Source organism: Danaus plexippus, chromosome 10 (genome assembly GCF_018135715.1).
Source record: "Danaus plexippus chromosome 10, MEX_DaPlex, whole genome shotgun sequence".
Classification (NCBI taxonomy): Eukaryota; Metazoa; Arthropoda; class Insecta; order Lepidoptera; family Nymphalidae; genus Danaus; species Danaus plexippus.
The window spans coordinates 2271006-2288767 of NC_083543.1; the positions used below are offsets into that span (position 1 = coordinate 2271006).

General features: G+C 28.8%; 1 protein-coding gene across 1 annotated transcript; it reads left to right on the plus strand.

Annotated features, from left to right (window-relative positions):
• The first annotated feature begins 450 nt into the window (after window positions 1-450).
• Window positions 451-17521, plus strand: LOC116766707 (aminopeptidase N). The gene is given in 15 exon segments (XM_061521523.1): window positions 451-540; window positions 7806-8531; window positions 8946-9101; window positions 9425-9718; window positions 10115-10298; window positions 10384-10540; window positions 10645-10904; window positions 10989-11190; window positions 11435-11715; window positions 14385-14584; window positions 15135-15302; window positions 15679-15822; window positions 16050-16128; window positions 16437-16458; window positions 16461-17521. Coding segments are annotated over 15 exon segments (3066 nt in total). The 5' UTR covers window positions 451-475; the 3' UTR covers window positions 16589-17521.
• The last annotated feature ends 241 nt before the right edge of the window (window positions 17522-17762 follow it).

Sequence of the window (17762 nt, forward strand, 5' to 3'; positions counted from 1 at the left end):
GAAATAAAAGAAAGATTTCTGACTTTTTCTAATATGGTTATATTTTGAAATACAAATCATAACAAATAATTTTAAATTATAAAAGTTGCGTTGCATAAATAAGTGTATTTAAATAAATACTGAATGGTTCTCTGATGTAAGAAACATCGAATCGAAACGTCCATTAATAAATCTCCATTAGAATATGTTTTTTTTCATATTTGTCTCATGTTTTCGCTTATGGTTACTTACAAAATCAATTTTTTTTAACACCAAATAAAATTGTATGAAATTGATGCTTTCATATATTTTTTGATTAACAATTCGTGTCAACAAGTAGCAAACGACTTTTGTTCATGAGAAGTGTTACCAAAAATTACCCATGATCGTTATTCTATGGCAGCGTCATCTCCGAATTGAAAAAGGCTGTAAGTCGATTCCGTGTCCATCAATCTCTTATCCTATGTCAAGCCTTGCGAAGCTGGGGCAGTATCAAATGAGCGTTGCCCCTCTACGGACGTGTCGTGTAAACTCGCTTAACAATGGATGTGTCGTGCAAAGGTAAACCTAATTTTCTTTACTACATAACGTGGGAATTTTTTTCTTGCTCCATTTGTATATATCATTACTGTATTTTTACGATTTTCATGTGTTATGCAGATAACGCTTAGTGACCGATTGTTTTTCGTTCTTCGTTTGTATATTTTTTTTATTTGTTTAGTGATGTTTTATTAAATGTATAATACTCGTTCGTGTATAGATAATGTAAATTTTGTTTTTGTGCCACTTCAAATTGTTTAAATTTAATTTATGTTATTAGTTTATTTTCATTTTAAATGATTCATAATCTTGTCACATTAAGTAGCGGTTATTCAGAAATGGACAACTGTAAAATATAAAACTATTTTCAGTTTAGTTTCAGCAAATAAAATTACAAATTTTACCCCTATGTGTTTTCTCCAATTTTAATTAAAGTCATTGAAAATTATATACCATAAACCCTTAAAATATATAACTTATTATTTATACACATATATAATAAAAAAATCACTTCATTGTATGTTTACTCTTGACCTTATGGTGTATGAAATTAGAAAGACGTTAGTCGGTTTTAAATATTAAAAAAAAAAACATCTAACGTCATATAAAATACTTCTAACGGAATTACCAGCTCATCTAAACTGTCACCCTAACATTTTAATTCAGAACGGATCATTCAATTCGGTTATTTTTTTATATTGCATAATAATAGTAAACTTCGGTTGCCCATTGTACGCCTCACGTTCTGTTAGGGGAGAAGAGCCCTTTGGCATAATAAAAGGATAGTGTAACACGCAGGGGACTGCCGTTCGTCTGCATTAAAAGTTATCGCTTAGATTGTACAGATTTATTAGCTGTGTTATTTGGTATCTTATCTACAATTATTGGGTTCTTTATATAGGATCACGAACGTTGAACTTCGTTTAATCAAGGCTAGAGAGCTCCCTCCTGATACAGTTATAGCATTGCTTTTTTTTCATAAATTATAGTCCTTTATACAATAATGAGTTCTGTAAATAATTTGTAGGTACAATTCTCACAGTTCATTATATGTGCGCCTGAAGTCGATAGAGCATTTTCTAAAGCTACATATGCTTTACATCTCCCGCTGTCTGTTTACATCTGGGCTTAGAACTATTTTAGTACCGCAGTAATTACAATTATCTGTTTTAAGGTTCGGTGAAAAACAAGAAGTAATCATTAGATCAGTGAAAGATGGTACGCAGATTTTTTTGTTATTCTTTTTTTATTGTAAGCAAAACTTTAAATGGAATAGCTGTTAAAAATATATTTACTTTTAAGGATAAGCGTCTTCATATGAAATAATGAACAACTTATCATAATACTTAAAACGCTAAGTTGTTTAACAAATCAAATAAAATTATGACAGACGTGTCACTTCCATTTACATGAGAACTTTTATAATATACACAAACAAACAATCTGATTTTCTTTAAACACTGTTTAAAAAAAAAGTACATTCCCTCATTACTACAATATCCTATTCCTACAGCAAAACGTAATGTCAACAGTTGAATACACACAATTAAAACGCATCTATGTCTATTCGCACCCAGATTTAGTTTTGAATAAGCCAGGGGCCAGATAAGCTGCATAGTATTCTAACCCTTACTGGATATGTATTCTGTTGCTGTGACAAATGGGGTGTCAATTGATTATCATCACAAATATCATGAAGAAATATGTGCATAGGACATATTAAGTACGAGGGTATCACTGTATGAAATTATTAACTATGAGCGTGAAACGTTATACCATAAATCGTTTGTTAGGAACGGGCCTGATAAATATATATTGCTTTTTGTTAAAGTTACGTGTAGCTCCGGATGACATAGCACATGTTCTTATTATTCCTTTTACAAAAATAACATTATTAAGGAAACCTATGAATGAATTTAGATGATAATATAGTATTTTTATGTTTTGTACGCTATACGATCTTTAAAGCAAGAGTGTTTTTTTATGTATGTCAGTCACTCAGAATTTACCAAATATACGTTTATATAAATTCAAAGAACGTTCGCTCGAAGCTCGCCGATGGCCATATGTACTTCTTAATCCACATTTTATTTATTCGCTTCTTTATTTCATTTACTTATGACATTATTATTTTCTCGTTACTTGGTTGCGGGCCTTATTGTTACGGCTGACTTAAACAATGCCTATTAAATTCACAATTCATCAAGATCATCAAATCATTATAACGTAATTAAATCATCACTTATTTAAGCTATTTTAAAGTTTCATAAAAAATATTTTTATATTCTATCCGTGAAAAAACAAATAATCACAAATTATTTTATTATAAATATGAGTTGAATTTGTCAAATAGTATATATAGTCATGATTTTTGCAAAGAATATTCTTAAATTTTACGTGTTTCTCAGTCTGATATTCGGTTTCAATACTTAGTGAGTCAGTTAATTCTAACGTACTTATTCCAGTTTCTTCTCATATTACGGGTAATATAGCGAAGGCCAGACTAGGTTAGCGAATAGCACATCGAGTAAAATTTGCGATTCAATGACGCGTCTGTCCGTCTGCTTGTGACAGTAATTGTATAAGATCGGTCCATTGTGTGGGTCATATTCAAATAACGTAACGTAGGTGATGATTTGTAGGAGTATACCTATGAATTTGCTAGTACTACAAATACAAGTAGTAGTATTTTGTGAGATAAAATGTAATACATATATTAATATTTAGTACATTTTATCTCACAAAATACAATGTAAATGTTTTTTGATGTTCTTTTTAAACATTTCTCCATATAACCAAAATTTTTTTGTTTGTTAATTGATTTTTATACTTAAAAGTAAATACAATCTTAAAAGAAACCATACTGTAATTATAAAATAGTCGAGAAATCATTCAAGAGTATACAACGAAGTAATTTATATGAAAATTGTGTATTGTATTGTTAGCATAAAAACGATTTTCATAACATTTAACCTTCTCTACAAAAAATAAATAAATAAAAAATAAATTAACATTGAATTAGATTAAATTATCAAATATATATATATATATATATATATATATATATGTATATATAATACCTTTTTAATATATTCAATAAGAACCCTTGCAATAAGACCGGTTTTATATTTCAATAAAAATTAATTTTATTTAAAATGGTAATAACACAAGTATATATCTGTAAGGTCATATTAAATACGTATGAAATGACTGGAATTACTTATAATAAATGATAGTATTTAAATGTTTAAAAATAGTGTTTTTTTTTCAATATAATCACAAATTAAACTATAAAACGATAATAATAAATGTTCAATTATATTATTTTAGTTTTATTGTTGAAAAATTAATTTATCTTTGCGATCGTCGTGTGTTCTGATTGCCCTTAAACATAGCGAAGGTAAACCGGCAAGTTAAAGTGAATATATACTCTTGTTTGTAGATACAAATGTGTGTTAGTTTACACTTCAATAACTTGTTAGAACTGTTATATCAATTCGCAGCATCTTCTGTGCAAATCTATTTATTACAGAGTTGGAGTAATTAAATTTTATTACCTGAGGCGACTTTCACGAAGTTTAGGAGGTCATGTTCTTTATTGTTACTATTAAAAGTTAAACTCTACTTTGATATACGCGTACGATAACTTATTTATACATTTTAGAATATAATTTTCCCTTTTGTTAGTACTGTTGATCATAATTTTGTATGAAGTTTGCTAAGGCAAGTCTGCAATATAGTAATGTTAGCTACAAGCGCGTAATTGAATCATATTATCCATTCTCGGATTTATTTAATTGTGATTTTATTTCTTCATCATGTTAGCGTAGACGTTAAATAAAATTTTCATAGCTATAACATGGCCTACACTATATACAATATAATTCGTATAATGAATATAATTCTTATAAGTATAACGAACTAATATGTTTAGTAATACCAATAAAAATATTTATGAGGGCATAATATTATTTAGCTTAAAATAATATGTTTTTATACTGTATTTCGTACGTACACGTTTTCCTTATTTTGGCAATTTAGCTCCCGAATTCATGAGCACATATTCACAAGGCTTGTAATGACATCACGTCCGTGGGGATGCTGTGTTATCGCCTTTGTCCTTGACGTGATATATGAAAAATTTAAGCTTTGCCCTTGACCGCAAAGCTACATATTGATAATATACATGAATGCATATGAATTATATAAAAATGAAATCCAAAAATATGAGTACAACAGTTTTAAATGAAATGTAAAAAATATGGTTTAATTAATTGATATTAGAATTATAATGAGATCTAAGACTTTCGCGAGTGTTCGTTTAAATAAAATTAATATTTTTCGGAGTAGACTGCGCGTGTTTTATTATTTAAAAAAAACTACATACTCCCGACGTTTAACGTCGGTTTTATGACGTTTTGCGTCGTTTAACGTCGGGAGTATGTAGTTTTTTAAAATGATAAAATACGCGTACTATCATCCGAAAAATGTTAGTTTCATTTAAATATTAAAATTGCATTGAATAGGTTAAATATTAATTGAATTTATTTCTCTTAATCTTAAATGGAATGCACAGTTGAATAAAAAGTAAGTAGCAAGTACTTATGTGCTCTAAACGATATAATAAATAGCTCTGTGCAGCAATCAGCAAATGGCTTAGAAAGCTATTTCACAGTAAAACGTGCTCCGTTTTTGTAATCTAGACGTTGCATTCGTTTTTTATATGTTTGGCTTCAGACTTGTACACAAAAAAAATATGTATATATATATTTTGTCAAGATGTATACTAATACGCTGAAGTACCTTTGTAACAATGGGCTAGTTAATCACGTGGCGGCAATTAATATAATAGGAAGTAATACATCGGAGGAAGTGGCGCGTGAGTGTGCGGGCTTAAGAGGCCTCATATCCGGTGAAGTTGGAACTTTTTAATTTTTATGGGATTTAAAACCTTAATAGCAATCCTATAAAATCAAAACACTGATGACAGTATTGTGAATGTCCATAAAATATATTATTTTTCTAATGACGAGTCATGAATGAAGAGGATTTTTATTTTGGAAAATATTCAAATTTTTTGAAATCCACTAAATGGAGATAAAATGATAACATTTTTTTTTAAATAATATGCTAGGTTTCTTATCATTTTTTGTAAAAAAGTTATTTCTAAATAGAAATATAATATTATTTTTTATGAATTGAACAACGTCGATAAAGTGTTTTAAGAGGTTTATGTGTCCTAACGTGTCCATTGGGCAAAGTGTTTTAGGCAATCGCAACTTTAGATGTGCATTTTCAAGCTACTTTCAAGAAGAGCAATGATTTTAAGTTAGTAAAGTAAATTTAAATATATATATATGGTACTGTTATTTATTTGAATTTGTTACAATGCGTGTTCCATTGTTTATCGACTAGTTTAGCGTCTTTAAATGCTAATGTACTTAGATATTGTATATAGTATATAATTTCACGCAACGTCACATTATTGTTGTAATATTTTATCTTGTACTTGTCTCTTTGTTAGAACAGTTGTGTTTTATGGTAACTAAACAATGAATTTTATGAGGTTAAAATATATTTTTGCTTTGCTGTTTACTGAGTTTTACATTAAAAAGTGGAGTGAAATTTTAATAATACTAAATACGGATTGTGCTCTACATGAATTAATTTATATGTTAGTAGGGATAATAAAAAAAATCATTTGAAAGCTCTCACTGGTCGAGTACGAATGATTGCTAAACCACTCTGTGACCTATATGATTGGTTCATGTCGTAAGTTAAGAGCGTGAAGCGTTTTAAAAAATGCATTCGTAACATTATAAATGTGATAATTTGATGGTATTTGTTACTCACAAGTACGAATTCAATAAAATTGTATTGAAAATTAGCATCCAGATTATAAAATACATTCAAATAAAATCATATGTTTGGATTAAACTTAATATATAAAGTCGATTATAGCTAAGATGAAAATTTAGTTAAGATGTTTCTTTTTACATTATAATTTAAAATATATATTTTTTATATATAATTGCATATTTTATTTAATTGTTCGTCTTCTTTTAAAAGACTATTTAGAAATTGCTTAACTTAAATATCTTCAAAGTATTTATAAGATTTTTTACTTATGTAGTTTGTACTTCTAACTTAAATACGCGGAGCACTGATTACTTTTACGCATTTCAATCAAAATCTATTTGCCATATGGAAACCTTGTTTCATTGGTTTTTATACACTCGCTTATAGTATTGGTATTGCTGTTTTTTTATATAAAAATAATATTCCTTTAAATTAAAATGTAAACAAAAATGAAAGATAAGTATAACCTTATTATATAGGTTTATATATAATTATATTATTATTTTTCGTAAATGGTTCTGAAAATATTGTTAATACTTACATATATATTTATCTTTAAAGTATTTAAAATAAAATGAATAAATGAAAAATATGATGATTATAACTGATTAGTTTCATATAAATATGTAATACATATATTGAATTGCACAGAGCCAGTAAAACTTGTATAAATTATATTTTGTATGAAATACGCACACATTTTTTTTAAATGAAAAGGCGTTTATTTTTTATAACAATCGCCAATATAATATATTTTCAAATATGTGTACAAAAAATGTTTTATTTATTGTAAAAGGGCTATATTATTTCCTTTTATTTATAAGAAACATACTTTACGGGGATTCGTTTAGAATTTTTCCCCTCACATGGCATGAATTTGGTTTGAAGCAATTGTGTTCACGGTCGTCACAAAGGAACAATTTGGCAATACCCTTCGTTCTTTTGTGGCGAAAAATTAAGGAAATTGAGCGGTTAGGCACGGTGATCGCTCTCACACCTCACAGCTATTTGGGGAAGAACAAAGAATCCCATTGTGAAGCAATGTTTTTGTTTTATACATGTTAAATGTGATTTATTTAAAACATTATTTAGAAATAATAACTGGTACTAACCAAGCACTAGTTTTCCTTTTTATAATATTGATATTTGAATATCGAAATAAAAAGAAAGTGTCATTGAATTTTTTTTAATTTTTTAATTTTGATAGAAATAAAACATGTAACACTGTTTAATACCGGATATTTGTACATATTTTTTCATCATTTATCATTTTATTTCAAACACATTGAACCATGGGGACATTAAACTTAGCATAAAAATATATGTATTGAAAAATAATGAGCACTTCACATAGAATAAATTTAAAACAAAATGTATTTGTAATATAAGTCAAAAGTAAATACTTAGATAATATTTATTTTACACAGACAAGACGCTGATGTGATGACTCAAGGTCACGAACCCCTGTCTATAATGGACGGCAACCTTCAGACAGATTTCTCCACGAAAACCAAACGAGGCATTTTCCTGTCCAAGAGCCTCACCCTTGTGATTCTCATCATATTCGCTTTAGCACTCGTCGCTACAGCGTTCATAGTGTACAATTTTGCTGCATGCCCAAGAACTGATCATTTAGCTAATGTCACCAAATTAACTTACTGTGAACAATCTAAGTTACTAGTTATACCTCTAAATACTGATAGTACTACAAGTGTTTCTATTGAAAGTACAACCAGTTACACAGAAACAACCACGAAAGAAGTAGATAACACTGTGACTGATGTTAGACTTCCAACCAATATAAAACCAGATAGCTATTTGTTAAAATTAACTCCTTATATAATTGAAGGAAACTTCACATTTGATGGCGAAATCAGCATTGTTATAACTGTGAAAAATAACACGAACAGAATAACGTTTCATGGTGTAGAATTAAGTTTTAATAAAATAAATTTGTACAAGAAGGAAGACAGAAAAGAAATTAAAATAATAAGAAGGACTGAAGATGTCGCTAGACAATTCCAATTTCTCGACGTAACAGAAACTTTGATAGCGGGACACCAGTATGTTCTTAACATAACTTATGTAGGAATCTTGAACGACAATCTTCATGGATTTTATCGAAGTTCGTATGAAGAGAGGAAAGTCAAAAGGTACTGTAGCCTATATAATATAATACAGAATTAAAAATTATCAGCCTTTGAATAAAATCCCAGTCTTAATACTAAAATGTGCATACGATACGGAAATAGTGCTATTATTAAATGCTTTAGTATTCTTTCTGGGAGGTCACACTATTCGCTTACTATGCATTACTCGTATCCGTGTAAGCATTTGTGCTCCATCAATGAATCGCTGTTTGGCATCTAAATGTAGGATTAATTATATCTTTATGGGCATATAGTTCCATTATGTAAATTAATATTCTGTTCGAAATTGTTTTTATTCAAGATATTGAACTTATTTAACTTCTGAATTGTATGTTAGTCTCTAAAAATTTGTATATTCATTTCGTTTCTATTCGTCTATTCTCTTAATCTTGCTAATAATTTTGATTTAAATTTCAGATGGATAGCAGTGACTCAGTTTCAAGCTACAGACGCAAGACGTGCATTTCCATGCTGGGACGAGCCTGCTTTGAAAGCCAAATTTACTATCAGTATAGCGCGATCAAATAATATGACTTCAGTGTCTAATATGAATATGGTTAGACGAAGCCCACAGTGAGTAATTATTTGAAGATTAAAATAGCTAGCAAACATTAATTTAGATTGAATTATAAATGTGTTGATTTGGCTGAACCATTGTTGATAATTTACTACCAAAACATTCTTTTTCGACCAAGAAAGTCGCTCTGAACTAAAACAATAAAATTGTTAAAAAAAACTATAATCTTTATTTGCGTATGTTTTTTGTTCATATTTTTTTAAACATAAAAAAATGGTTTTGGGGTTACTTATACTTCGATGTAAATGGTAAGTTTTGCAAATATTAATAAATTTTAGTAAAATACGCAATTTATTTTATTCGTATCTGATCTTTCCAGTGAAATTCTGCAGGACTATACTTGGGATCATTATGCGGAGTCACTTCCAATGTCGACTTACTTAGTCGCCTTCGCTGTGACAGATTTTGGAAACATGAGTGACCATAACTTCTCCGTATGGGCTAGGAAAGAAGCTCTACCCTCAGCGGCCTACGCGCTTGAAATCGGACCAAAAATATTAAAGTTTCTAGAGGAATATTATAAAATTAAATTTCCATTGCCAAAAATAGACATGATCGCTTTACCAGATTTTAAAGCAGGGGCAATGGAGAATTGGGGCCTACTAACATTTAGGTATGATTGTTAATGAATCTTAAATTTAAATTACTGGAAATAAAAAGTGATTTTAATAGAGAGAAATAGTTTGTGTATTGTCTTGGCAAAGATTTTAAATGTCGTAGTAATCAACATTTTTATATATATTTATTATACTCTAAATAATTTTATTATTCAATTTTCTAAAAAGAATCAAAAATGTTTTTATTACAAAAATATGTTAATCATTTACATGCATGTTTTTAGAACACTGATACAAGAAAATACTTTTTTTATTCAAAGCCAGTCTTATTATGACAAATAAAATATCAATAAACTTTAGAAAATTTTAATGTACAGCCTCCAATCTATATCTCATATGATGTAAAGTGCTATTCTACTTATTTTAAAGTTAATTACGTTGACATTTTTTAGAGAGATTGCTATGTTATATGAAGAAGGCGTGTCCCCTACAACGGCAAGGGCCCGAGTAGCTTCTGTTGTTGCTCACGAGATTGCCCATCAATGGTTCGGAAACCTGGTGACACCAGCTTGGTGGTCGGACATATGGCTTAATGAGGGTTTTGCTAGCTATGTGGAATATGTAGCTGTGGATGCTGTAAGTAATAAACATTGTTAATGACTCTTATATGCTTAAATTCTATTTTACAAAAAGTAGTCTGTAAATACTGTGTAATTTTTAGGTTGAAAAATCTTGGAAGCTCATGGAGGTGTTTGTTTTAAATGAAGTTCAAAGCGTGTTCAAATTAGATGCACTTACATCATCTCATCAAATATCGGTTGAAGTCGGAAATCCGGAAGAAATTGGAGCTATTTTTGATAAAATTTCTTATGGCAAAGGTATAAATTATTCAAATAAAATTGCTTACAACTAAACATATATATTTATATTAAATAACTAAATTGGAAAAAAATTTAACGCTTATGTGTCATTACTTTCTAAGGGTCAGCGATTCTTCGTATGATGAACCACTTTTTAACGGACGAGGTTTTTAACTCTGGCATTACTGATTACTTAAATGCCAAAAAGTACGGGGATGCGGAGCAAAGAGATCTTTGGAGTGCACTTACTAATGCTGCAAGAGAAAAGGGTTCTTTTGATGCAGATGTAGCAGTCGTTATGGACTCTTGGACTTTGCAGACTGGGTTCCCGGTATTATCAATAACAAGAGATTATAAGACTGGTTCCATTACATTCAGACAGGTACCTCACTTTTTCAAAAATTAAACGAGTTTCGAACTAATTTTTCTCTTAAAATGTTCTTGAAACGTGTTATTCTTTTTTAAGGAACGTTTTGTATTGATAAACGAAACAAGTGAGTTGCATAATTCTTCAGTTTGGTGGATACCCATATCATATACAACCGCAATTGAAAAGGACTTTGAGTCTACTCGGCCTAAAATATGGCTAAGAGGAGAGAGATCCATTGTTGTACATAATATAACCATTAGTGAAAATGACTGGCTTATTGGTAATATTCAACAAACAGGTTAGTATTTTATAACTGTTAGGTCCGCTCTATGACTATCAATACATTCGAGTCAATTAAGACATAATCAAATATTTTAAAAATATAACTGCTGTGTCTGAACCATTTTTTACGCTTTTGAGTTTTGGTAATTTCTTATATCTTATTAAATAAAATTAGTAGACCTGTTTAAAAAAATATATGTAAACTTCTATCCTTCTGTAATAATAACAAACGTATAATTAAAGTGTTTATGTGTTCCCAGGATTCTACCGTATAAATTACGATCAAAGAAATTGGGCGATGTTGGTTCAGATTCTTAACGATAAATCTCGTTTTGAAGAAATACATCCGATTAATCGAGCTCAAATTGTCGATGATGCTATGAACTTGGCATTATCTGGCCGCTTGGACTACATGACTGCTTTGGATATTACAAATTATTTAGCCCATGAAAGAAGTTACGTGCCCTGGAAGGCTGGACTCGTGGCGTTAGGTTACATTGATACCATGTTGTCTAAGGGCGCGTACTATCTAGAATACAAGGTAAGTTTAAACTTTTAATCATACTTACATTAAAAGATGGCGTTACTAGTCACAACTTTCATTTATGTTATTGTAAATTTGTATTGATTCTTTTTAAATAGTTTATTTTGCTTAATCCCTTTGATTTTTGTTGCGTAAAAATGGTAATTTAAATTTCACCTTCTTCCTGCCAACCGATTAATATCAAATTTGGCCTTCGGTTCTGGTGACGATACAATTATGTATACTAAAAATTTATTTTAAATTCAAGTCACGGCCATATGGCTACAAAATGGCGGATAACCTATTTTTTAATCTCATCAATATTTGTATCAAATAAAAGGGACTAGTATAAATTGTCATGGGCTTCCACGGTGCATAAAATGCAAGGCAGGACTATGGATTATTCAGTCTAATCAAGCGTAAAACTACTTGAGGAAGGTCATGCTTACATGGCTCTTAGTCGAATGAGATATTTGGGGGGATTATGTATCGAGGAGTTAGAATTTAATAAATTAACGGGTAAAAACCTAGCAATAATGAGGACTTAAATTAATTAAATAGAATAGGAAATAAAAATTAAAGATTAAAAAAAACAGGATTTATTTAAATGACACGAGTTTATTATGAAAAGTCATGTTAATTTCATAGATAAATGTATTAAAAGATTAAAAAAAAATTGATACAGCCATGAGTACCGATATGATAACATTGTTATATTTTTCGAATAAAGTATTTCATTACTAATAATTATTTTTTTTAAATAAGTATATTCACATAAATTCCTGAAAAACTAACATGTTCTAAAGATGGTATTTTTGAACAAATTTGTAATTAAAAATATATACATATATGAAATTAACGTGGACAAACAGCGTAAGTTTTACAAAACCTCACTAGATGGCAGGACTAGTCTTGAAATTCTAATAACAGTAGGTACTTTACACAATAAAAAAAATATTTTTATTATTATTTTATTAAAACCTACTAAGGTTATTTAAGATTTTCTTAATGTCATTACCGTAAATATTAACCGTAGTTCTACTTTAACGTAACTGGGTCAATTAGGGTACAGTGAATGAATAGTAAATTGCAAAACATAATATTACTTTTAAAAATTAAATTAAATTATCAATTTGATTTTCTTTAAATGTAAATACAAAAACAAGCCATGAGATTTAGTCAGTTTTTTAATTTTCCGCATAAAATATTTTGATCCTAGAAAAAAACAAACGTGAGTAAGCTAAATAAAACAATTTGGAAATATTATCTTTTTATTATTGAAATGTTGTTTCCATTACACCGAAACACGATGATATCTTTATTGGCACAAAGATACTGTCTACTTATTAATTGTGTGTGATAAATAATACTTACGATATTTATTTATATAATTAATATGTATAATATATACATTGTAAATATTTTAAAGCGCTATAAATGACTGTTTATAAATTTATTGAAATTATACGTAGTTCTAGGAGTACGTAGGAGGATCGCTGTTTTTTAAATATAATAAAATTACTTATAAATTAAGTATAAACAACCTGTGAGTAAATTAATGTGGAAATAGAAAAATTGTATTAATTAATAGTCAGAGATATAGCCTTTTTGGATATATAATAGGCCCTCCACAAACACTTGTTTTAGTAAAAAGTCTTAAGGAACATTATAAGAACTACTGGGCTAAATTGTATGTATTAATTTTAATGAAATTTGTATTGCATTTATCACAAGTTTGATTTTATTTTAAATGAGACAGGAATACTTTTTTGCAACGAGCAAAGGAACGTGGACATTTCAGATAATATATTGTTTGCTAAATAGATTGAATTAACTAATAATAATAATAATTGAATTAATTTATATCATTAAAAAAAAATTACCTTTGTTATTCCCAAGTGATGATATATTCGGTTATTAAGAGAAATTGATCTCAAATTATAAGTTTAAATTTTATGGATGTATTATAAAATATTGAATTCCAGACTGTTGAAGCGAAATGATGAAAATTATATAACAGAATATATGTGTTTGTAGTGATATTTTAAAACCATTACATTGACGAAATTTGCAACCCGACATATTATAATCTTTGAAATCATTTTGCACATCTCCGCCTCAACAAGGATCAAAAAGACCCAGTTCTCCAGACTCTGAAATATTATCATTGAATTTAATGAGATTATGGAGTCAAATAAAATATTATACTTTGTTTTTACTAGGAAATTTTGTTATATAACATTTCGAAATTAAGATCTAGGCTTAAGATGAATGGTAACGCTTTCAAACCTGTAAATCATTTTTCCAAATTTGTGCAGTGATATAAGTTTATCATAATTTTTAATTTTGTATCATCCTAAAGCAAAGTTGGTTTAAATGTTACTTAATATTATATCATTTATGAACGTATTAAACAATAACGTATCGAGGTGAGAGCCTTGAGGTGCCCCTTGTGCTATAAGGACAAAATTCGAATCACAGTTATATGCCTTATTAGATATTTCATTTGTAAATTTTATTGAAAAATTGTGGACACAAAACAATGCGAGTGAAGTATTCGGATTCCTAAAATCCTAAAAGTAAACATCATATATTTTTAATACCAATTGGAAATGAGTTGTTAGAACGTATAAAACACACTTATACGCTTTGTGCTCTATCAAATGGGAAATGCATACGTTTTTCAGCGGTACGTTTTAAGTCTCTTGAATGGAGCTGTCCAGGAGCTAGGTTGGGAAGTGACGAGTAATGAAAGCGTGGTTCGAGCTCAGCACCGAGTCGATATCATATCTACAGCTTGTCATCTACAGCATGTTGAATGTTTGGAACATGCTGTGAGGTTGTATACTAATTGGATGCTTACACCTAATCCTGACGCGTATAACGAGTAAGTCTATTAATAGGAAATAATATTAAAACATATATATATATATTGGTTACGTATTTATTATAGTTTTCAAATATCTTGGTTAAATTCTATTGTACATTTTTAATATTATTAGACATTTTTATTGTAAGTATTGATTAGATAGACACATCTAAGTGGTACATATTAAAGTAAATATGTAATTGAGGCATTAGGTATTATTGTAGGCTCACGTGCCGTCGGACGGATCGTAATCGTTGATTTTTTTATCTAAATTGTGCGATTTAAAATAAGATAATATAGAGCACGTGTAAAAGATATATGTATATAAGTTTTATTATTATATTATATCAATCGGATGACAATTATATCAAATTGTTTTTATGAATAGCAGACGGAATTGATAGATTGATTTCTTGAAAATCATCTAAGATCGTAACCGCCAAGTAAATTAACTGTCTGATGAAAAAACGCGTCGTAAACGGTTCGACGGTTTTTCAGACAAAAGAATTGGATGATAATATTTTTTTCTTAATTTTATTATAAAAAATAAACTATAAAAAAATTCTAGGATACATGCTGATATTCGTAGCACTGTTTATTGTGTGGGCATTCAAGCTGGAGGAGCTAGGGAATGGCAGTTCGCTTGGGAGAGGTTCCTTGTTGCAAGCGCGCCTTCGGAAAGAGAACTTTTGCTTTCTGTACTAGGCTGTACAAGGGCGCCATACTTGTTGTACAGGTTAAAAAAAATGTTTATCAACATAATATTATATTACTGAAAAGTTTTTTTTATCTGGAGTTGATATCAGGAACTGCAGACTATTGTTTTTCGATAATTGAATTATTTGTATACTCTTATTACATACAACTAAAATTATTTAAAATTAATAATGACCTTCAGTTTAATTAACAATTTAAATATTTAATTTTATACAATTGTTTTAATGACGCTCTTGTAATTAAGGATTTAGATGTCGCTTTTGATATCGTATCAAAATATATTTGAAAACGAGTAGAACGGGTTTTTAGAATTATTTAGTAATTAATAAGATTAGTATAACAATTATTGTTCAGTTGTTGATAACTATGCTATTTGATGGATGTAAATGTTTTAGGTATTTGGATCTATCGTTAAGGAACGACAGTGGAATACGTAAACAAGATACGATCAGAGTTTTTTCAGCTGTCGCCAGTTCTTCTATTGGGGAACCGATTGCTTTTAACTTCGTCAGGGCTAACTGGCTCCGACTTAAGGAATAGTAAGTCAATTACTATAATGTAGTTTAAAAAATAACGAATTCTTTCGCTCCTGAAACTATATTTAAGTATGACAGTGTCTGAGACGAGACAAATTTTGAGATGCCTTTTATGTTTGATTGTATTAAGAGTTTTAGTATGTAGCAAAACTATAAATAAATGCATATAATTCTGTTTGGTATGAATGGATGTAATAAAAAAATATCATCATTAAAATCTCGTTTCACAGTGTCGGCTCCGTGTCCACTTTGAATTCTATTTTGAAAGTTGTAACAAGAAGATTAAACGAAGTTCATGAATATGAGGAGGTAAATATGACATTATATATATAAGAAAACTATACTACTGATATTTCTATTTTTCCGAAAATGATAAAAAATAGAGAAAAATAATAACTCAATATTATTATTTTCTCCGTTTTACGTTTTTAATGGAATCAAAATCAATATGAGGAAGTGAGGTAAATTTAAATGTGTAAAATTTTGATTTCTTATTATGTTACACAGTATTTATTACTAGTAATTTTGTTTAATCCGGGAAATATTTTTGTATGATCGTGTTCCCCGGTCCGCGGTAACATGTTAGAGAGTGTCACAATATTATTTGATTTACACAGTTGAAGAGATTTGTCGGCGAGTCTGCAGTGATTTGGGAAGACCAGTCCAGCAGGTATTGGAAAGAACAGCTGCAAATGTCCAATGGATGCAAAAGAATTACCGAAATATTGTGGACTGGCTTCTGGCAGCGGAAAAAAATAAGACCGCATAAAAGATCTGCAACATTTTTATTTATTGTGGACTAATGTTTATTATTATAAATATTTATAATTAAATTTAATTATCATTTTAAAATCATGATATAACATATGTATTTTCTTTTTTAAATTAGTTATTTAATAATACAATAAGAAATAGCAAGGACATAATATAAATTTCACAGTAATAATACAATTTTACATGTAAATTATTTAAATACATTCATAATGTTATAATTATTAATTATATTAGTTATGATAATGTAGTTTAATTTTATAAATTGATAAAAGTATATTTAACGTTTCATAGACCCAATTGGTATTGATTTTTAGTCTTTAATGTAACTTTCTAATTAAGCGATTGATAACACTATATTGAAGAGTGATTTAAAAAAAAATATATATATACTTATATGACAAGTTATTCATGAACACATCCAAATACTTATATTGACTATTCAAATTGCCGTGTTTTTTGACTAAATTTATTGCATATATATTTCCTTTGACACTATATAATCTTATCATTTATATAAATTGTTCGACTTATAGACGACTGATGGCGTCTATGTAATCTGGATTCGTTGGTACTCGCTTTATTGTCCACTGTAATGAAACCTTATGCGAATAACAATTTTCTAAATCAAACGAAGTCATTTTATATAATGGAACTTTGCTTCGTTATTACTTATCAATACTCTTAAAAAATTTTTTTGTTTAATTTTACTTAAATTTAAACATAATAAGTCTCAGCCATATCACTTATTAAATATGTAACGACAACGTGTTTATTAACTTAATGTATAAAAATTAAATTATAGTAAATTTAAATTTAAAACTTTTTATTATGTATGTAGTTTAATTTTAAAAATACTCTTGATCCTGTTAATAAAAGTGATCTATGTATATTAATATTTTAGGTTTTTTTAAATAAACAATAAATATTTCATAGGGATTTCATTAAACTTCCTTTTTATAAAAATTAGGTCGTGCCCGTGACTTCGTTTGTTTCAAATTAATAGCTAACCGGGCAAACTCTGTTCCGCCTTAGAAACGGAAATTTTAGATTTGATTAAGTAAATTTATTTTCCTTTTTCGGTCGAATGGCGTGAAAAATATCCTATGTTCGTCTCCTAAGCTACCTCCGCACTTATTTTCAGCCAAATCCGTCCAGCCGTCCTTGACTGA